General features: G+C 46.6%; 1 protein-coding gene across 1 annotated transcript; it reads right to left on the bottom strand.

Annotated features, from left to right (window-relative positions):
- Positions 1-423: 423 nt before the first annotated feature.
- On the bottom strand, positions 424-21,020 carry LOC118519343 (eukaryotic translation initiation factor 3 subunit C). The gene is made up of 21 exons (XM_036066750.2): positions 20,930-21,020; positions 20,662-20,801; positions 18,897-18,962; positions 18,605-18,794; positions 18,094-18,219; positions 17,842-17,896; positions 17,602-17,711; positions 17,082-17,209; positions 10,167-10,326; positions 9,674-9,777; positions 9,076-9,217; positions 8,740-8,865; positions 8,523-8,616; positions 7,526-7,716; positions 7,102-7,326; positions 2,893-3,256; positions 1,282-1,441; positions 1,121-1,186; positions 944-1,031; positions 688-850; positions 424-591 (listed from the first exon to the last, which is right to left on the bottom strand). Exons 2-21 carry the CDS (start codon positions 20,760-20,762, stop codon positions 509-511), a joined length of 2,742 nt encoding a protein of 913 aa, XP_035922643.1. The 5' UTR covers positions 20,763-20,801; positions 20,930-21,020; the 3' UTR covers positions 424-508.
- Positions 21,021-22,625: the final 1,605 nt, after the last annotated feature.

The raw sequence follows: 22,625 nt of genomic DNA, 5'->3' as shown, positions 1-22,625 counted from the left end.
TGATGCTTGTCTTTCTCAGGTCCAGGTTAACTGCAGATCACACTGGTCCAAGGACCATACTTCCCACAGGTCGACACTAAGTCTCCCCTTCGCCTGCCTGGAGAACCACCACCCAAACCCCCCTCAAGGTCCAACCATCGCTGCTGCCTCCGTTATGCTTCCCTGCTAGTTATGCTCTGGAGTCACATCCTATTCAACACCTTGCAAACCTTCCAAACCCCTGGTAGAACTTATCACATGGTATTACAATTTTCTGTCCAATGTCAAAGAGCAGCAGACTCTCTCAAGTCAGGGATACATATGAGTCATCTCTGCATCCTGAGCCTTGTGCCTATCATGTGGCAGAAGCTCAGAAACATAATCAGCAAATGAATGTGTCCAACCCAGCTCTGTGGCAACATGCAGACAAGCAGGCACTGCAACAACACTACATAGAACTTTAATAACTCGGGGTGTGCTCTACGACTGAGGCTGAAGGGCCTGGGCCGGAGGCACAGCAGCGAGGCCATCAGTAGGCTGTCTGAGACTGCTGCTGGCGGTAGCCGCCCCGGCGCATGTAGCCCTCGTTCTTGCGGTAGCCGTCCTTCTGGTCTGCGGGGGGAGTAGAGGGGAGGAGGACATGAATGACAGTGCAGAGGTGGGAAGGGGGCCAAGACCCCGGGAGAACAGAGAGCCAGAATCACTGACCTCGGAAGTAGCCACCGTAGGTGCCCTGCTTGTGGTCGAACACCCGCTCATTATTTTCCACCAGGCTGCCCAGCTTCTCCGCCAGCTGCAGGGCCAGGTTCTGCTGGGCGGTGGGTTCGGTGCGGTGCATCACCACCGTCTGCGTCGGCTGGTCCAGGGAGGCCTGACGGGAGCGAGGCAGAGAACGGACATGACACAGGTCTCCGCTCCAAGCTCCCCATGACTCCACCTGCCCATTTTCCACCCTGGCCCTTACCATCAACTCCTCGTTAATGATCATCTTGCTGATGATGGAGTGCACAGTGGGCAGGTCCAGTTCAAACATGTCAGACAGAGTCTCCATGCTGGGGAGAAAGAAGGCAGAGAGCAGGGAGCAATCAGGAGCCTGGACCACGAAGCTGGGGCCCCTCTGCCATCCCAGGGCCCATCCTACCTGATGGAGTCATAGACGCTGCTGTAGGTGAAGAGGTAGGTCCGCAGTGACTCTTCCTGAATCTTCCTGTGCAGAGAAGGGAGAAAAGGGGAGCGATCTTCAGGGAAGGAGACCAACCAGTCTTTTGTTCCCCGCCCACCATGGCTCTCCTTTTTGCTCACCTAACCAGCATGGTTCGGACTTTGTCGGCCTCAGGGAAAAGGTCCCACACTTTGCCATTCATCTTTTCATTGATGATAAAACTGTGGCAGGTCTTCCAGTCGCCCATCTTCATAGCCTTGGAGGCAGCAACCACGTGTTCCCTCATTGACTCAGGGGGACCTGAAAGGTTGGGAATGAGGCAGGGCCCAGGGGAAGCTTGGGACCATGGCTCCTGCCTCAGGCACCGCTCAAGGAAGAACATGGGACAGGAGAGCAAATAACCAGACTGGGACTCTCCCAGCTCTCCATTAAACAGCTATATGATTCTATAAATCACTTAATATCAAACTATATTTATATAAACTAAATCAGTCTATGGCATGCTTCAGGGGATTGGTGAGCCCCTTGAAAATGTTGGCAAATTATTGTGTCTATCCTCATATACATTTCCCTAGGAAAAGGTACATAGCTGTTGTCAGATTCTTAGGAGATTTCCTGACCTAAACAAATTTTTTCTTCCTTCTTTTTTTTAAGTAGGCTCCACACCCAGCATGGAGCCCAACATGGGGGCTGAACTCAGGACCCTGAGATCAAGACCTGAGCTAAGATCAAGAGTTGGGACACTTAACCAACTGAGGCATCCAGGTGCCCTGACCTAAAAAAATTTCTAATATCTCAATTGGAACTGTATCTGCCAAACATCATTCCTTCTTATACCACCTTCATGATTTAACCATATCTGTATTATCACTGCTTCAGCGTATTTTTCTTTAAAGACAACCCAGGAGAAGAAAACATAGCAAACAAGAGTAACTGGAATTCAGAGTAGACAACAAAAGTGCAAAACCACTATGACTGGAATGGATGCAGGTGTAAAGAAACATGACACAGCAGACCCTACCATAGGGAGCAAGCTCAAAGGTGTAACAGATCAGCCCAAAGAGAAATGTATGAATGAGGCTAAGTATAAGGAAGAGAACACAACCCTTCTGATCAGCTTCTACTTTGTCACTTTTAAAAAAGGCAAAGTTAGGGACGCCTGGGTGGCTCAGTCCGTTAAGCGTCTGCCTTTGGCTCAGGTCATGATCTCAGGGTCCTGGGATCGAGTCCTGCATCGGGCACCTTGCTCAGCAGGGAGCCTGGTTCTCCTTCTGCCTGTCGCCGCTCCCCCTGCTTGTGCACTCTCTCTCTGTGACAAGTAAATAAATAAAATCTTAAAAAAATAATAAAAAAATAAAAGAGGCAAAGTTAGAGATTCAAAGACTATTTCTCTACAAAACCAACAGTAGCACAGACCTGAACTAGAAACTGCCTTTTGGTCCTAGGCAGTCATAGAGAGGCAGGGACTGCAGTGAGCCAGAGAGCCCTAAGCGATGCTGGAGATACAGACTTTTTCAATTTTGCAATTAAAATAAAATAAAGCTTCTGGGCACCTGGGCGGCTCAGTCAGTTAAGCATCCGCCTTCGGCTCAGGTCATGATCCCAGGGTCCTGGGATTGAGTCCCACATCGGGCTCCCTGCTCGGCGGGAGGCCTGCTTCTCCCTCTCCCTCAAATAAGTAAATAAAATCTTAAAAAAGGCATCAAGGGACGAATGAGCAAGTTTGCTGCCCTGCAGAGCCCCACACTCACCCAGCAGGGGCTGTCGCTCGCCCACCCGCAGCTGGTGATGGAACTGCTTGCTGATCATGCGTCGGCGGGCATCACTCTCGTGGGCAGCCATGTAAGGGATCTCCAGGAGCATGGCAGACACCAGATAAACACACTCCAGCAGCTCCAGGTTGATATGCAGGTGGAAGGGCACCTGCCGGCGCCGCTCCACCTTCTCCTGCTCCTGGTTGCGCTCCTGCAGGCTGCGCAGCAGCAGCCCCTGGCCCAGAAGTTCCTTGGCCCGGCCGCTGGACTGAATGTCCAGCAGGGCATTGTGCGCATCTTTGGTCAGGCCTTGGCGGAAAGCACAGATGCCCAGCTGCACCATGGTGCGGTTGTACAGGATCTGGGAATGAAGGGTAACGCACTCAGAAGTTACAACCACAAGGCAAGCTGTTCATCCGGTCAACAAATCTACGCTGAGCACCTCCGAGGTGCTAAGCACTAGGCTATGTACTGGAACAGAGAACAAAACAGACAAGTCCCCATCCTTCCACGGAGCTTACGTTCTAGGGATAAGGGGATGGAGAACAAAATAACCACAATATGCAGATGGGTACTCAGGCCAAGGAGAAAAATAAAACACAGGAGGGAGTTAAGAAGGGAGCCATGTGGTGGTGGTAGGAACTCCCAATTTTATATAGGATAACTAGGGAAGGCCTCATTTTGAAGGGAATGTTTAAATAAAAACCTGACAGAAAAAAAGAGACCAAGTCATGCAGATATCTGGAAGAGTATTCTAGAAAAAAGGAAAAGTCAATGCAAGAAGGCCCCTGTGGAAGAACTGTACGAGGTGTACTCAAGGAACCAGGAGAGCTATATGGCTGGAACTGTAAAGATGTGAGCATAAACTGGACAGGCAAGCACATGGCCCACAGGCCACATTAATGTGTTTTTTTTTTTTAAAGGTTTTATTTATTTGACAGAGAGAAAGACAGCCAGAGAGGGAACACAAGCAGGGGGAGTGGGAGAGGGAGAAGCAGGCCTCCCGCGGAGCAGGGAGTCCGATGTGGGGCTCAATCCCAGGACCCTGGGATCATGACCTGAGCCGAAGGCAGACGCTTAACGACTGAGCCACCCAGGCGCCCCCACATTAATGTTTTTAAAATGGGAAACCATGGGACGCTTTTGAGAAAATAAGTGATATAATCTGACTTACCAGGGTTAACCCTGGCTGCTGCATTAGGAACAGCCTGAAGGAAAAGAAAGGCAGAAGCAGAGACCAGGAAGAGATGGTGGCTCCGACCAGAGGGCAACAGTGGAAGTGATAAGCAGTCAGGTGTGGACTCTGAATACAAGTGGCAGGGGAATCAGACATCCGAGGGATGTGAAAGAAAAACAAAAATCGAGTCTGACTCCGAGATTTCTGGCCTAGGCAACTGAAAATATGGACTTGCCACTAATTAAGATAGGGGAAGATTTTAAGTTGTATAGATTCTGGGTGGGGGGGGGTGCAGATAAAGTCTTTATCGATGATAATAAAAGTATATAGATCAGTACCAGTCCTGAACACAGATGCAAAGAGCCTGAAAAAGTATTAGCACACACAATCCAGCCATATATAAAAGAGATAATAGATCATGATCAAATAGGCCACATCTCTGCAATGAAAAGCTGATACAAAAATCTAAAATCACAGTTACTCATCATATGAACACAATAAAGTAGTAACTGCATCATATCAGTAGATGCAGAAAAAGCTCTTGACAAAATTCAACCATCTATATAGGACAAAAATTCTCAACTAGGATCAGAAGAGAACTTCGTCAATCTGAGAAAGTGCATCTACAAAAATACTACAGCTAACGTTATACTCAGCGGGTAAAACGTTGACCGCTTCCCTAAGACTGGGGACAAGGCGAGGTGTTTGCTCTCACTACTTCTATGCAGCACTAAGTACTGGATATCTAAGTTATTGCAATATGGCAAGAAAGAGAGAAAAAAGGAGGAGCACCTGGGTGGCTCAATTGGTTAAGCATCTGCCTTTGGCTCAGGTCATGATCCCGGGGTCCTGGGCTCCCTGTCTGTTTCTTTCTCCCTCTCCCTCTGCCCCTCTCTCCCGCTCATCCTCTCCCCCTACCTCTAATAAACAAATAAATAAAATCTTTTAAAGTAAAAAAAAAAAGGAAAAAGTAAAGTCATAAAGACTGGTATAATAATAAAACTATCTACATGCAGATGACATGATTATTTTGGCAGAAAAGCTAAACAAACAAGTGAATAGACTATTAAACCAAATAAGTAAATTTAGCAAAACAGATGCATTTAAGACCAAAATACAAAAACGAACTGTATTTTTATATACCAGTAGTTAATTAACAATTGGAAAATGAAATAAAAAAATTACATTTACAATAGCATTAAAACTCATAATATTCAGGAATAATTTCTTCTTTTTTTTTAGAGAGGGAGAGAGAGAAAGCATGGCGGGGGGGGGGGGTGTGGAGGGGGAGAGGGGGGTAGTGGGAGAGGGAGACAGAATTTTAAGCAGGCTTCATGCCCAGCATGGAACCCAGTGCAGGGCTCGATCTCTCGACCCGGAGATCATGACCTGAGCCGGAATCAAGAGTCAGAAGCTTAACCAACTGAGCCACCCAGGAGCCACTTCAGGAGTAATTTCTTAAGAGACGTGCAGTACTTCTACAGGGAAAATCATAAAACGCCGCAGACAGAAATTACACAAAGAGATAAGGTATAAGACTGAAAGGTTCAATGTTGTTATTAAGATGTCAATTTTCTCAAAATTGATTTATAGATTCCACAGAATTCCAGGAGGCATTTTTGTAGAAATTGACAATAGAATTCCAAAATTTATGTGGAAATGCAAAGATTACAGAATATCCAAAGTGTTCTTAAAAAAGACCAAAATGGAAAGACTCATACTACCTGACTTTAAAACTTATTTACAGGCAGAGATGAATGAATGAAATAGAACAAAAACACACTTACAATTATGAGGCCATATGGGCTTTTTCATGCGGTTTTCCACAAAGGCACCAAAACAGTATGATGGGGAAAGAATGTCTTTGACCCTGACTTCATACCATCTAAATGTGAAAGCTAAAACCTTTAAGAACTTTAAAAAAAAAAAAAAGAGGTTAAAAAAAAAAAAGTATCTTTGTTAATCGTGAAGGTTTCTTTATACAGGACCCCAAAAATAATAAGCATAAAAGAAAAAACTGTTAGACTACACCACAAGACATGCTATTAAAAATGAATAGGTAGAATACACACAGGAAGAAAATATCTGGAAAACATTCGTTTGACAAAGGCCTGGTACCCAATGAAAAGTGGTCAACTTCAGGGGTTACCAGGGAACTAGGAACCAACACCATAACGAGACACCATTAAACAACCACCAACATGGCTTAAATTAAACAGATAAACAGTGCCATATATCAACGAGGAGTATAATACGCACACATTCTGGTAGGAGTGTAAAGTGGTGTAACCACTTTTGGGTTTCTTATGAAACTGGACACACATCTACACTTTGATACAGCAAATTCTACTCTTAACTATTTACCCAAGAGAAAATGTACAGCCACACAAAGGCTTAAAAATGTTCCTGATAGCTTCTTTATGATAGCCCCACACTGGAAACAGACCAGGAGTCTATCAAGAGGAACACAGATCAAGAGCTTGAGATAAATCCACGCACTGGAATAAGAAAGGACAAATGGGAATGCTATTTGAAAACCACCATCACATGGGTTCGCCTCAGGTTTGCAGGTTCACAATGTGCACTGTTCTACACTTCAAGATTGCTTCATTGTTTTAAACACATTTACAGGACCTGCGCTTAAACACAGCTGCAATGCTCCTGTATGTCAATGTCCCCCACGGCACTGCCACACGCAGTCAGCGGTCCCACTGTCCTGTCCCAACACACCACACTGCATCTGGGTCCTGTCTTTCCTTAGTTTAAGGACTTAAGGTTTTTCTCACTTTTTAAAATAAGAGATCTCCTAATGCTCTCAACTAGACACATAATAGGGATCGTAAGCGTTAGCTGAACCCAAATCTCCATCCCAGAGGCCTCTAGTGCTGTCAGAACAGGCCACAACATGGGAATGGGCAGGAGGATCAGAGAATGTCAGCATGTGGGAAGGACCAGCCAGATAGGTAGCTAACGTGGTTGAGCCATCCTGCCCCAAGGACAGGGGCCAGAGCGCCTCCTTCCCATCCTACCTGTACTGGCGGGTCTGCGTGCTGAATGTTGTCTTGCAGGTGGCTCATGAGCATGAGGTCCCGCGCCTGGTACCAGCGGGAGTGCAGGGCATGGTGGTAGATGTGGCAGAGGATGGCGCACGTGCGGATGCGGTCTGTGCGGTCCTTGGCGTAGATGTACTTGCACAGCCTCTCCATCAGCACAGCCGAGTCCTCACCCTCGTTCTCTGCCTGGTCTTGCTCAGACTGGGGAGGGTGGGGCAGGATGTCGTTAGGAGAAGATCCGGCAGAGACGGCTCAGGCTTCAGCAACCAAAGGTGAGACTCTGTCCAGCCTCGTGCCCGGCCCTCCCTGCTCCGCCTCAGAGAATTCCCAGGGAACGGATTTGCCGTTACATCCAGACAGACACCTCCCTCTCCCCCGCGACGTGGCTGCGAAGACTCACCTTCGAGGAGCCCTCAGGGGGGGTGAGCTGCCGCTGGTGGGCCTTGTAATCAAACTTGTAGTAGGTGTGGAGGATGCGCCTCAAGTAGACGCGACAGATCTCCTCGGTGGTGCCCTTCTCCTCCAGGTAGCGCTGCACACGCTCGATGATTGCACACACCTGCGCCTCGTCCTTCAGGTGCTCCACGTACTCTGGCAGGGAGAGCCCCCCTCCGCTCAGCCGGGCGCCGGGCTTTCCCTGTTATCTGTCCCCCATCAATCCAGCTACCTCTAGGTTTTTTTTGCACCCATCAGCAGTCTCCTCACTGTGCCCTGAAAACACCATCCCCTCCCCGCACACTCACACTTCTGTTCCTCTGGGTGTGCTCTTCTGCTGCTTCCTCCCGATTAACTCCTCCTCCTCATTTGGATCTTACCTTAAACGGCCCCCACCTTACGCCTTAAGATGCTTTCTTCAACCATTATCTACGGCGGCCACCCTCTCTCTCACTAACACAGGTCCCTGTCCCTATTTAAATTTCTACAATTGCATTTTATTAACTCATTGAAATGCCTTTCTCCAGCACTGAAATGTAAGCTCCATGAGCATGAAAGGCCTCTGGCTGCCTCGTTCATCACTACACCCCTGACTCAGTGGGTACATGTGGGCATTCATATTTCACTGAGTAAATGTCTTGCACTTTCCCCAACCCAAATGCCTCTGATCCAAGCCAAACAAGAAAGTGGACTGACGCCAGACCCCAATGATTCTCAAAGTATAGTCCCTAGATAGCAGTATCACCTGGCAATATGTAAGAAACGCAAAATTTGGAGGACACCCCCCACCCCGACCTATTGAATCTGAAGCTATAGCAGTGGGGCCTAGCATCTTCCCAGGCCCTCTGTGTGAATTCTGGGGTAAGGGAAGGGCTCGCTCCCCAGACACTTTCTTAATAAAACCCTTAGTTTTATTCCCTGCACCTTCCCTCTCACTGATGCCCATGCTTGCCCAAGCTTACCTTGAGAGTGAGGATCAGTATTTTGCATTATTTTGGTAAATTCTTCATCCATTCGTTCCACCAGGGTTAGGATACAGCCACGGACACGAAGTGGCTGGACAAGAAGGCAAAGGAAGAGCAAACAAATTAGCCCAGATCTCAGTGCCAGGCTTTGACCCTTCTGTCTCCACTGAGCCTTCACAAGCAAACAACACACACCTCCAATTTCTCTCTTTACCTGGTCAACATTGTGCAGGTTCTCACTCTCCTCCAGAATGTTCTCTCCAACAAAGATGTTGGGGTTTGCAAACAGGATGTCCATCAGCTCATTGATGCAGTCCAGGCACTTCTGCCACATCTCAGGCTGTCAAGAGAACAGATGGCAGTGAGAGGCATGAAGGTGGAAGAAGCAGAGGCCTCCCAAGAGCCCCTTCACCAGGAATCCATGGGGCCTTCAACTACCAAGACTGCTCCCACTATCCTCAAGTTTTAAGACATTAGGCAACCCGCCCCCCCCCCCCCCCCGACCAAACCACTAGTTCAGCTCTAGGATGCTCCTCTTCATTGCCCTCACCTTCATGTACGTGGCCAGGTTCGGGTTGTAGTCATAAAGAGAGGCGATGATATTGAACTTGATCTTGACTATAACACCCTCCCCCAGGTTGTTTTCAGATGCAATCTGAACCAGCAGCTGCAGCAGTTCAATCTGGGCTGCCCTGGAGGGGAACAGAAGGGGGTGAGGTAACAGAGACAAATCAAAAAACCTCATCCTGTCACAGTGTGCCCTCTTCAGGCAAGCAAGGCAGCGTCATTCCCATTACCCTCCTATCCTCACCACCTGCGTACTTGCTTCTCTATAAATTCCAAACAGAAGCAGCAATAATGCTAACAATCTGCCATCCTCTTCAGTTACCAAATAATTAAAGAACGTGAGTATTCCCATTCTGCAGACGAGAAAATAATCCCCAAAGTTTAAGTGACTGGTTTAAGATCAAAGGGAGAGTAAAGAGCAGAAAATTTTTGACTAGTATGTTCCAAGTATACCAGTCCTTTAACTATAGCCACACACGGATCTTTCCAAACAGTGCTATTTCCCCACCAACCTCCATCCATGTTTTAGAGAAAGAGAGCATTCACCCTGTAATCTCACAGTCCAGGCCCATGAATCTTACCGATCCGTTCCCTTCTTGCCTCGTGCCTGTAGGATCTCATTCAGTTTCTTGATGACAACAGCGTGGGTGATCTCGGTTCCCTTGGCAAACATTTTTGGCTTCTCCTGGGCAACACATGTCCTATCATGTGCAAGCTGATATAAACCCATTCTTACCCTAACTTTTCTCCCAAGCCAACCAGGGGGGCACCTGTATGCTCTCCCAAATGGTTTCCCAATTCATTTTAATACTAAAGCCCAGGGCACCTGGGTGGCTCAGTCATTTAAATGTGTGGCTCTTGGTTTTGGCTCAGGTCATGATCTCATGGGTCATGGAATCGAGCCCCGCACTGGGCTCCATGCTCAGCAAGGAGTCTGCTTGAAGATTCTCTCCCTGTGCCCCTTTCCCCACTCAAGCATGTGCACATGCTCTCTCAAATAAATAAATAAACCTTAAAAAAAACAAAAACAAAAAACCCAAAAACCAAAAAAACACGAAACACTAAAGCCCTCACCTTAACGAGGGGCACTCCACCCCGGACCCTTTCCCACTCCCCGCCTTCGTTGTCTTCCTCCTCCTCATCCAGGCGCTTAGATTTCCTATCGTGCTTCTTCTTGGCTTTGTCCTCCCGTTTCTTCTCAGCCGCCTTCTTGTCCTCCTCTGTGGTGGGGGCCCTGCCAGGAGACATGGGAGAACATGAAAGACCAGTCCCCACTCCACCTCTAAGGCTTCTTCTTCCCACGAACTTCTCTTTTTCTCCATCAAGCCCTGGGTTCAAATTATATTCTACGAGAGTGAACTAAAGTTAACCATAACCATAACCAAAGCAAGGACTATCAAGCATGTGAATCTGCCAGACTACTAACCAAGGCCTGTCACCATATCACACCCACTAAGAAAACCTTCTGAAGGGAAAAACGGGGCCTGGCCTAATATGGTAGAGGGGCCAACCCAGCCACCGTGAACACAGAAACAGCCTGCCATGTTGCCCCACAGCTAACCTCCCACGTTTTCCAGAGAAAACTATATCCGTAAGAGACACAGTTGTTCTCACAGTTGCTCTTTAATACTAGTTGCTCTATCTAATCTTTTCACCAGCCACCAACTATCAGTTTGAAATTAGCGTAAAAAAATTTGCTGTTCCCAGACTGCTCCACGCTTATGAGAATTAAACTAAATTTAAAAAACAATTGTTTGGGGGCGCCTGGGTGGCTCAGTCGTTAAGCGTCTGCCTTCGGCTCAGGTCATGGTCCCAGGGTCCTGGGATCGAGCCCCACATCGGGCTCCCTGTTCGGTGGGAGGCCTGCTTCTCCCTCTCCCACTCCCCCTGCTTGTGTTCCCTCTCTTGCTGTGTCTCTGTCAAATAAATAAAAAAAATCTTAAAATAAAAAAACAACAACAATTGTTCGGGGCCCCTGGGTGGCTCAGTCGGTTAAGCATCTGCCTTCGGCTAAGGTCATGATCCCAGGGTCCTGGGATTGGGTCCCGCGTCGGGGTCCCTGCTCAGTGGGGAGCCTGCTTCTCCCTCTCCCTCTGCCTGCCACTTCCCCTGCTTGTACTCTCTCTAATAAATAAAAATCTTAAAAAAATAAATAAATAAAAATAAAAATAAAAAACAATTGTTCAAGACAACAAAATTCCCCTACAAAAGCAAAAAGATCACTGGCAATCCCAAAGTGGTCTCAGGCCACTTGGTGTCTGAAACCATCTCCAAACTTTAATACTATATAATGAAATACAAACTCAACAACAGAAACAAATTATCTCAAACTTTACATAGATACTGATGAACAAATCTTTCCAGACTCAACAGATACTCAAATTATAATTCTCATCAATTGCCATTTAAATATCTACAAATAAATTTCATTTTAACTGCTTAAAAGGTCTGAATATGTTTTAGTAATAATTTATAAATTTGCCAGCTGGATCACTTTTCCGCTTGCCAAATGATGTATGCCAGAACTCGACAGCTTGCGGGTTTTCTCCCTGTACTACAGCAACACTCAAAAGCTCACTTTATAGGTAAAATCCTTTGCAAACACACTAAGTATGTTTAACTAAACTGAAACCTCTTGGTCATATCCCTAAAGCTCTGAAAAGATCAAAAAACCTAATGCTATTTTTAAAATCAATGCTGCTTAAATTTCAAAAGAACTTAATCTTTCCGGGCCTAAAATTTTACTCCTAGCCCTAAGGATATTGGGATTCTTACTTCAAAAACACAATGAACTCTCAACCTATGAAATTCCTTTTTTTTTTTAAAGATCTCATTTTTTTTTTTTTTTTAAGATTTTATTTGACAGAAAGAGATGCAGCGAGAGAGGGAACACAAGCAGGGGGAGTGGGAGAGGGAGAAGCAGGCTTCCTGCGGAGCAGGGAGACCGATGCGGGGCTCGATCCCAGAACCCTGGGATCATGACCTGAGCCGAAGGCAGATGCTTAACAACTGAGCCACCCAGACGCCCCTAAAGATTTCATTTTTAAGTAATCTCTACACCCAACATGGGGCTCGAACTCACAACCCCGAAATCAAGAGTTCCATGCTCCAGGGTGCCTGGGTGGCTCAGTTGGTTAAGCGACTGCCTTCGGCTCAGGTCATGATCTCAGGGCCCTGGGATCGAGCCCCACATCTGGCTCCCTGCTCGGCGGGAAGCCTGCTTCTCCCTTTCCCACTCCCCCTGCTTGTGTTCCCTCTCTCGCTGTCTCTCTGTCAAATAAATAAATAAAATCTTAAAAAAAAAAAAAAAAAGAGTTCCATGCTCCACCGATTGAGACAGCCAGGTGCCACTCTCACCCTATGAAATTCTAATTGGAAGACTAAAATTTGGCTTGACCTCTCCCCTATGATAGATTATACCTTGGTGTATTCACATCTAGTTAGAAATTAGAAAACTAATGTTTATGCTCTCAGTTATACATCGAATTGATGGAAGCCACTTCCCCAACAGGACATCACCAAATATACTTCTATTTAAATACGTAGCCAAGAGACAAAAGATATTAAGAGACACCAACAGAAGTTAGCCCTAAAACTACGCTGAAGAAGGATTATTCCACACCCTCTTAACAACAACTACTGATCTAGAGCCCCTAGACACTCTTGCTTAGGATCCTAACAGTTTGGACATCCAGTCCCACCAGATTCATCCTGAGGTTCTCGCTCTCTCTCTCTCTCTCTCTCTCTCACACACACACACACACACACACAAAGGCCTTCAGAAGCCAGTAACTCTTAGAAGTAGGCAGCATCTCTGTGAAATTCCACAGGCCAATCCTGCCACCAGACGTAGCTAACTTGCTCCAATACACCTTCTAATCAAGGTTCATAATAGAGACAACAGACTTACGTTTTATTATGTGTCTTCCTTCTTTTACTCGAGTTCATCTTTTTTGCCTTTTTTCTCCACTGCCAACCTTATCAACAGTTAAATATTAACGAAGTTTCAAAAAAATCTTGATTACTCACTGTATCAAAGTTAAATATTAATTAAGTTTTAAAAAAATCATGATTGTTCACTGTTGAAAGGCATCGAGAGGACGTAACTGTCGGCTGACCCTTGAGCGGGCCATGGGCAACGGGAGACCTCTTACCCTCTCTCCATCCTTGCGATATACGTTCTGCCCACCATTCCCATTCTGGGGGCCGTTTCAAGAATGCAGCCTTGTGAGTAACGTGTTAAGACCATCTGGACTGTACATGTGACACTACCCTGTTAAGGCCTCTATATAAACTTGTATGATTCTTGTGGGTGGGTGCAAAGATGTACCAGCCTTGCCGCCTTCCAAGACAAGTCTCGCCTGTCAGTTCCCTTGCTTATGAAACCCGCCACCTGCCCACCTGGAGAGACATCTGCCTCTTTCTTTGGTCTCTCCCTGCCCTCCATGTACAGGGGCCAGCTTCAGATTTCACCCTCAGAACACCCAAGGTGGTGAACCAACACTCAACATTTGATTAAGAGTCTAACGTAGTAATTTATCAGAAGGAATCCAAGACAGTAGATTTCATCAGTTTGTACTTAAGAATTCCTACCCAACTACGAATTTGGAAACATTAACGTGTGATCTGTAAATTACCTCTAATGTCCATATAGCAAGTTAAATCAACATTTTAGCCCCAAACACACATTAATAACTTCCTTAGCTAAGAATTAATTAAAATAAAATAATTTTATTTAAATAAAAACTGTAATAAAGTCAGACAAAACTATAATAAAGATGTTCAATGAATAACATCTTACTGCACTTGGATACTTTGGAAAAATATATCAATTAAGAAAAAAGCTACTTGAGGGGCTCCTGGGTGGCTCAGTCAGTTAAGCGACTGCCTTTGGCTCAGGGTCATGATCCTGGAATCCTGTGATCGAGCCCCGCATCAGGCTCCCTGCTCAGCAGGGAGTCTGCTTCTCCCTCTCCCTTTGCTCCTCCCCTAGGCTTGGGTGCTAAAGAAAAAAGCCACTTGAAAAAAGAGAAAAAAATCCATGTGATTTAAAAGTTCACTAAACTGATTCTTTAAAGCATTCCCATAGATGGGCTTATCCTGATTAAAAAATTAAATAGAACAGAGACTCTGATATTTCTTATAATATTTGTGACTGGCCTCGTATTTTCTGCCCAAACCTACTACCTAATGTCCAGAGGCCTTAATGTTGCTAGACAGCCTTACTGCACACCAAAAAGAGATGGAAGCTCTTGAGATTAAACCCATTCCTTTATGTGCTTGTTTGAACCAAAAAATAAAAGCTGAGAAAATCTGATGAGGAAAAGGGTATAGACTGATTTAATATGGAGACACTGAAAAAGGATCCTGGCAGACATGGAAACAGACGGTCATGCTTCTAGAAAACCCATTAACAACTAACACCAATGCTGGTTGGCTTAGATAGCTAATGAGAAAAAAACGTGCAATCAAAATTCACTGTTCCCATACCATCTGTGGTTTCTCTCCCCTTGTTCTTTTTCCTTATGTAAATCTTGCTTTCGTTTTGGTTGGAAATCACCCTTAAAAACTGGTCTTGTGACACAAGTAAAATATAGCGTCTCTGAATTATTCGTTGACATAAAATCAAACTCAAGTCAAAGACCTTTGAGGATCCCATGGTTAACTCAACTTCTGTCAACTGGAATTTTAACTCAACCTAATTTTAGATTTTCTTTAAGATTTTATTCATTTATTTGACAGAGAGAGACACAGCGAGAGAGGGAACACAAGCAGGGGGAGTGGGAGAGGGAGAAGCAGGCTTCCTACCAAGGAGGGAGCCCGATGCGGGGCTCGATCCCAGGACCCTGGGATCATGACTTGAGCCGAAGGCAGACGCCTAACGACTGAGCCACCCAGCCACCCCTAGATTTTTTTTTTTTTTGATTAAGTATACAAAATAAAATTTCACACAGGCTAAAAATATAAATCAAGGATAATCTCTAAAAGGATAGCATGTAACTCCGAAACCAGTAGAGGGAAACAAATTGAGTAAGAGGGGAAAAAAAGAATACAATCTAGAAATGGCTTAAGGAGAAAAAAGTGAGTGAGAAAGAAAGTAATTAAGATAGGATTAATCTTAATTACTGAGTAAAAAAAGCCAAATCCCTCCCAATCAAGTAACCTACTGTGTGATTCCACTTACATGAAATTCTAGAAAAGGCAAACTTATCTAGCGATAGAAAGCAAATCAGTGGTTGCCCAGGGAAAGGGAGGGGACTGGTTGCCAGAAAGACCATGGTATGATTATAGAGGTGTGGAACTTTCAGCCTCACCACAACCACTAGGAGGGGAGTAAGGGCTGGAGATTAAACTAATTGTCAATGAGCAATGACTTAGTCATACCTATGTAATAAAACTCCATAAACATCCCTAAATGACGAAGTTTGGAAACTTCCTGGTTGGTAAACACACTGAGGTGCTGGGAGTGTGGTGCACCCAGAAAGGGAATGGAAGCTCTGTGCCTGTTCTCCCATACCCTGTCCTGTGCATCTCTTCCATTTGGCTGTTGCTGAGTTGTACCCTTTAAAGCCCTTTTAAATAAATGGCTAATTGCAAGTAAAGTGCTTTCCCAAGTTCTATGGGTTGTTCTAGCAAATTACTGAAACTGAGGAGGGAGCTGTGGAAACTCTGAATTTATAGCTGGTTGGTCAGAAGTACAGGGGCCAAACCTGGGACTTGCCACTGGCTTCTGAGGTGCGGGCAGTCTTGTAGGACTGAGCCCTTAACCTGTGGGGTCTGCGGTAACTCTGGGTTGTTTCAGAACTGAACTGCGAGTTGAACATCATGTTGGTGTCCAGAGAGTTGGAGAACCGGCAGGCATGAGAAAAAAAAAAACACACACATATGGCGTCAGAAGCGTTATAAATAGGAGTGCCTGGGTGGCTCAGTCATTAAGTGTCTGCCTTCGGCTCAGGTCATGGTCCCAGAGTCCTGGGATCGAGCCCCACATCGGGCTCCCTGCTCCGCGGGAAGCCTGCTTCTCCCTCTCCCACTCCCCCTGCTTGTGTTCCCTCTCTCACTGTGTCTCTCTGTCAAATAAACAAATAAAACCTTCAAAAAAAAAAAAAAGAAGCGTTATAAATAAATATACATCAGATACACATGCTTCCTGGGCTTGACCAGTCAAGTGGAGCACAGAATGAAAAAGGCTTTTCAACAAAACACCTGTGTTTAGTCCTCTCTAGTGCCAGGGAACTCACTACCTCCTGAAGAACACAACCCCAATTTTTGAAAGCAAGAGAGCAACCCCCCAACAGCAACTGCTCCCATAAGCAGCAGCACTGTTATCACTGGGCCTGATACTGGAGGCCCGCGGGGCACACAGGGGCATCACCTTGACTTCAGAGGAAGACTCGGAAGCCTACGATGAGGGTTAAGTAACTTAGCAAAGCTGACAGCTGCTAAAGGACTAAGGGTTGGAACTGGAGTCCAAGTCAGACCCCTCCCCGGCTCCCACACTGCCCCGGGAAAGCTCATGAAGGCTTGCTGCCGCCTACTGGCTAACACACTACAAAGTTCCCAGGGAGAGTGACGAGGGTAGCCACGCTGCCAGCGGTCCTGGGCTGAGCTGCTGCCCTAGAAATCACTCTCAGCTCTCCTCAGAGCCGGGGGCCAGTAACCCTCATTCTACAGACGGAGAAGGACTGGAGAAGACTGGAGAAAGCAAGCAGACTGTCCAACACCACACAGCCAGCTGGTGCCAGGAAGACACTTACACCCCACGTGCAGTGAGTCATCTCACAGTTAAATGTTCGACTCTGGGGCCTTCGAATCCCATCCTTGGGACACATTAGCTTTGTGACCACAGTCACCTAACACACTTGCCCAAAATCCCTCCATTGGCCTGGACAACCTAAAAGCACTCCACAGAAGAAGCAACCACCTTCAAGATGACTGCAGGCTTCCTACGCTTCCCACTGTGGCCCGAGGCACCACTACTTTTCTTACTTTTTAAGGAATCGTGAGGCCAGCACCGTCTGCTTCCCTTCTTCCTCCTCTGAGTCGGAATCAGAAGACGTGGAACCTGTGTCCCAGTCTTCATCATCTTCTGAATCTTCCGAATCCTCATCATCATCCTTAGAGAAATAAGAGAATCAGCAGGAAAAAGATGGGGAGACTGACTGGTCTCCCTGCTCTCCCTGCTGACCTAGGTTCCAGGGATTTTCAGGAGCAGAACAAGAGTGGATATTCATCAATCAGCATATGAAGAGCTGGACTGGACCACCAAGACCCAGAGAGAAGCGTGGACTTGCTCTAGGGACACACAGCTCCCCAGGGGTGGACGCTGGTCCCAAATCTAGTGCTCCAGGTTCCAGATCACTCCGTGCTCTAATCCAAGACGAAGCCTGTTCTCAAACCAGACTCCACTAAACCCCACCCCTCCCAAGCCTAGGGGTCTTCTCCCCAGGAACCCGAGAATGGTCCACAGCAGGCAAATCGCCCTTCGTAGTCTCGCGCTGGCTCTGACCTCCATCTTTTTGAGGAACTTGCGACTCTCTCCAGAAGGAGCTTCTGATTTCTTCTTCAGGAAAGCTGCAGCACTGACTCCATCCTCATCCTCATCCTCATCTGAAGAGCCTGGGGCGGGGCGGAAGGAGAGAGAAGAGAGTCAGAGTGATGAAGAGCAAGGCGGAGGGGCAACCGAGAAAGCATGGCAAGGGAACCAACTGTGGACTTGTAACCCTTTCAGTGAGGGCCCCCCCCTCACCTTCTGAATCCTCCTCATTCTTCTCAGCGTCTTCGTCTGCAGACTGCTCAGGGTTCTTGACCAAGGGAGACATGAGAATAATTAACGATGCCTGCCAACCATCACCCCATCCTCACCATCCTCCCCCTCCACCCTGGAGACATGTGTCCCGATTCCTTCTCCAGGCACGCCTTCCATTTGCAAATGCTCTTCTGTCTCACTCAGGGGGTCACTGTCCCCACAGCTGAGAAAGTCTGCCTCTAGCATCCCCACCTGCTTGTAATTTGTAATGTGGGACTCGAAATCTCTGTTATATTTTCGAATCTTCTGGCGCAGGGTGCTCAGGGCCTTGGCATTGTTCTTGTTCATCTTCTTCTTCCCTTCCTTATCTTCCCATAGCTAAAGGATAACAGAGGGAAGAGAGAGAGAACAGGGATGTGAGACTAGGATTATTTCCTAACACCAGGCTTCAGCACATGATGTGTTCTGCTATCTGTGCGCCATCTGTACTGCTTACCAACTGTATCTGTTAACTTATTTTCTTAAAGATCCTTTGTACATCACCACCAAAAGAAAAAAAAACCCCAAATAACAACATGAAAATAAGTATGATTAAAATTCTTGGCCAAAAAAGGTCCCTCTCTTTGCTTCGGCCCCCTTTTTCTCAGGTTCCAGGAAGTACTACACGTACAACAAGAGGAGACAGGATTCCTGGAAGTGGGTTAGGAGCAGGCCCCAGGTCCAAAATCCCCTCTGGATCCTCCCTCACCCACAGAAATCACACCTCATTAAGATAGTCCTCCAGATCAGCCAAGATGCGGATATAGAACCGGGGGACACCTTCCTTGTCCACAATGCTCTTAGCCTTCCCATATGCTTTTCCCAGGAGCTCAAACTCTTCCAGGCATTTGGTGACATCCCGAATCTTCATGGCATTACGGATGGTCCGAATGAGGTTGGTCAGCTCCTCGAACCTGGGTTGGGAGCCCAAAACCACATTGGACATGCCCACCAACACCAGAAAACCCACCACTGCTACAGAGATTCCCCATCATCTGGCCTCCCCATGGCCTCACCTCTTGTCCTTGGCACTTCGCACAACTCTCTTGGTATCTTCTTCATCCTCACTCAGCAACAATGGCCTGTTTGAAAAAACAAGAGACCGTTAACTTCCCTTCCTTGCTCCGGTCTTTTTAAGTGATCTCTATTTCCCTTCTCAGAGGAGCAAAAAGAATGGAATTACTCAGGCCATCATACTTGATACTTCCTCTTCAAAACCTCATCATACACAACACAATCAGCTAAGCCTACTTCATGTATGCCCTTTAGTCAAACACTGTTGCACAAAGATGACCATCTCCATCCTCTAAAAAATAAACACAGGTATTTATTTACTGGGTCAGAAAACTAATTACATGAAAACACAAGTAACTAAATACTGAAAAAAGCCAAGAAAAAAGGGTACTTCAGCTAGAATGAATGGAAAAGGCTTTAAGAAAGTGGTACTTGAATTAGATCACAGAAAGCAATGTTTCCCAGGGTGTGAGAAGCCAAGGGCAAGGAGAAGGTCCTCATGGCTTTAAACCTCCATTACTAGCACTTTTCTTTAATAAGGAGAGACCAGACCACAGACAACATTCAGATGGCAACATATCTCCATTCTTTTCATTTTATTCACTTTCCAATTATTTTGTATTTTGGAGTAAGTGATGTTGGTTTTCCAATTGTGGCAATAATATAAAATCATATTTGGGTGGGCATATGTGCACATTTACATATATTATAAAACAGCAGCACAGGAATATAGAAAAGGTGCAAGTGGCATGTATGAAGGAAGTTCGAGAAACATTCCACTGTTTCAAAAAATGAAAAGAATTTTAATTTACAGAAATAGGAGAAGAGTATTTATTTGTTTTTAACATTTTATCTATTTATTTGACAGAGAGCGAGCACAGGCACAAGCAGGGGAGGGAGAGGGATTAGCAGATTCCTCGATGAGCAGGGAGCCCGATGTGGAGCTGGATCCCAGCACCCTGGGATCATGACCTGAGCCGAAGGCAGACGCTTAACCAACTGAGCCACCCAGGCGCCCCAGGGGAAGGGTATTTAAGTGAATATCAAAAAGAGAAAAATAATAGGGGCGCCTGGGTGGCTCAGTTGGTTAAACGACTGCCTTCCGCTCAGGTCATGATCCCATGATCCTGGGATCCAGCCCCATGTCAGGCTCCCTGCTCAGCGGGGAGCCTGCTTCTCCCTCTCCCTCTGCCTGCTGCTCTGCCTGCTTGTGTTCTCTATCTCTCTGTCAAATAAATAAATAAAATCTTAAAACAAAACAAAAACAAAAAAAGAAAAAGATGAAAATAATAGATGACGGTGAGCCAGCCCGGAGTACCAGGTAGCTGAGCTTCAGAGCCACATCCAGCAGCTCTCAAATACCAATTGAGCATTTTGGATTTTTTTGTGAGCAAGATGTTTTGGTGGTAAGAGTAACTAGGACTTTCGGAGTCCGATGCCGAGCGGAAGAGAAGCGGTACAGAGGCTGTGGACATGCAGGCCAATTAGGAAGCTGATGCAACAGACCTGGCCAGTGGGAAATCTCTTCCGACTCTTGTACCCAGCGGGTGGACTCCCACATTCACATCACCCTGAAGCATGAAGGTTGTCCCTTCGACAATGCTTTGATCCCTTAAACTCTCGAAATCCTCAGAACCCGCTCTCGCCGCATCCTTGCGAACCTCGTCGTCGCCCCCACCTCCATTCCCTCCCACTTACGCGGCCTTCCCGAGCCTGCTGAACCGCGCACTCCGCGAGTAGTCACCACGGCGCAGGCCCCCCACTCACTGTTTGCCGTAGTTACCCCCGACGGGTTTGGTGACGAGCTCCTCCCCCGACAGAGACGACTCGGACTCGCTGTCCGAACCAGTGGTGAAAAACCGCGACATGGCGACGGCGCTGAGGGGCTGCGGCGGGCGCAGCCGGACCTGCGGGAGAGCCGGAGTCACAGACAAGAAGGGGCCAGGGTCGCCACCTCCCGACCCCCACCTCTCATCGTCCCCGCTAGTACCCCGATCTGCGTCCCCTCAAAGGACAAGGCCCAAAAAACACACACCGTCCGAGCTCGCCAGTCACAACGTGTAGCTACAACGACGAAAAGAGGGAAGATGGGAACTCTACGTCACTTCCGGGAGACGCTGACGAACTATGCCGGCGACTACAACTCCCAGTGGTCTTCGCGCCACGCAGGGCCGGGGGCGGCCTGACGTAACCTTGGCAGGCAGGGCGGAGCCTGGAGAAAACCGACTGTCAACGTTTTGTTACTTGCAGATACCGAGCATCACTCAGCACCTGCGGAGTCAGAATTTCAAGGCCAGGAGTTTACTTTTTTTTAAAGCGCCCGCGTAACGCTGATGAGCTGCTAGGTTTTGGAGCTAGGCTTAGAGCAAACTTCGAATCAGACTTTGGATTCAAATCTTGGCTCCGCCACTTTGTGTGAATTTAGGCAAATTTCCTAACCTCTCTGTGCTGCTTTCTCTCCAACTATAAAATGACGATAACAGCACCTACCTCACAGGATGTATGAGAGTTAAATGACTTAGTATATGTGAAGCTTTTAGGGCAGTGCCTTGTACAAAATAAACATATAATAATTAGCTAGTATTCACTCATTGTTCCACAAATACTGATTTACCAAGGTTTTATTATGAACCAGCAGTGTCCTCGGCACTGAATACATCAGTGAATAAGACAGAAATGGTCCCTGACTTCACAAGGAACTCATATTCTATTGTAGTGGCATAAATTAACAAGTAAACAGATAATTTCAGATAGTAATAAGCACCATAAAGATTTTAAAGTAACTGGTTAGATGGGAAGATTATTTTGGATAGGAAGGGCAGCCCTCTGAAGAAGTGACGTTTGAGTTGAGATCCAAATGACAGAAAGAAGGGAGCCATGCGGATGGTCTTCTAGGGAAAGAGCATTCCCAACTCTTCTTCTAGGAAAGGGAAACAGCAAGTGTAAAGGCCCTGAGGCAGAAATGAACTCGGCCAGGTTCTGAGAATGCCGGTGTGCTACCAGTGAAGTGAGCAGGCATTAACAGTATAGAAGTAGACAATACGAGATCATGCAAGTCCTTATAGGCCTGTGGATTTAAATCCAGGTGGGTTGAAGAAACCATCAGCAGGGGTTTTAACAGCACAGGGACTGTTTTACATTTTTAAAGGTAGTTCCAGTCATTCAGTATTTGCTGCATGTCTGGGCTCGAGTTTAGCATTGGAGGCACAGTGTTCGCCTGAAAGAAAAGTAGGAATTAGCAGACTGAAGGGAAAGAAGGAGGCCACTTTGGGTAGACAAAACAGAGTGAAAATCCTGGAGACAGGAAAGCTCAGGGCACAGTCAGTGGCTGGTACATTGGGGTTAGAATGTGGCAGGGCCTCTCCACGTGTCTTGGCCTGTCACCCCTGTTCTTTTTCCCTTCCCCTTCTCTCTGTCTCCCTTCCTCTCTCTCTCCCTCCTTTCCTCCCTTCTTCCCTCTCTCCCCACAGATCCACTTGATTCTGACACCAACCTCTTCACCTCCCCAAACAGAAAAGGAATGTGCAGAAATTGCCAAGGGAGCCGGGGTAAAGGGAAAAAGGCTGAGTGAGATAAAAATCAATGTCACTGGAGATGAAGAAATGTAAATTCACGCTAAAGGAAAGCTACTGATTTTAGGGTGGCTTCCCATTATTCCCAAGACCCTGATAAGTTGCAAAAAAAAAAATCATATTGAACTCATTTTTTACCAATCCCTTACTAAGTCATTA

Source organism: Halichoerus grypus, chromosome 6, assembly GCF_964656455.1.
Source record: "Halichoerus grypus chromosome 6, mHalGry1.hap1.1, whole genome shotgun sequence".
NCBI lineage: Eukaryota > Metazoa > Chordata > Mammalia > Carnivora > Phocidae > Halichoerus > Halichoerus grypus.
Note: the sequence above shows the minus strand (reverse complement) of the source record. Positions and strands in the feature narration are given on the sequence as shown.

What these genes read in the sequence shown, in the direction of transcription:
- LOC118519343 (XM_036066750.2), bottom strand. Translation starts at nt 20,762, where the DNA reads ATGTCGCGGTTTTTCACCACTGGTTCGGACAGCGAGTCCGAGTCGTCT. An exon ending in TGGAGGACTATCTTAATGAG is followed by an intron (nt 18,220 to 18,604) that starts GTGTGATTTCTG and finishes GTTATCCTTTAG; the next exon opens with CTATGGGAAGATAAGGAAGG. An exon ending in TACTGATCCTCACTCTCAAG is followed by an intron (nt 7,717 to 8,522) that starts GTAAGCTTGGGC and finishes TCTCCCTGCCAG; the next exon opens with AGTACGTGGAGCACCTGAAG.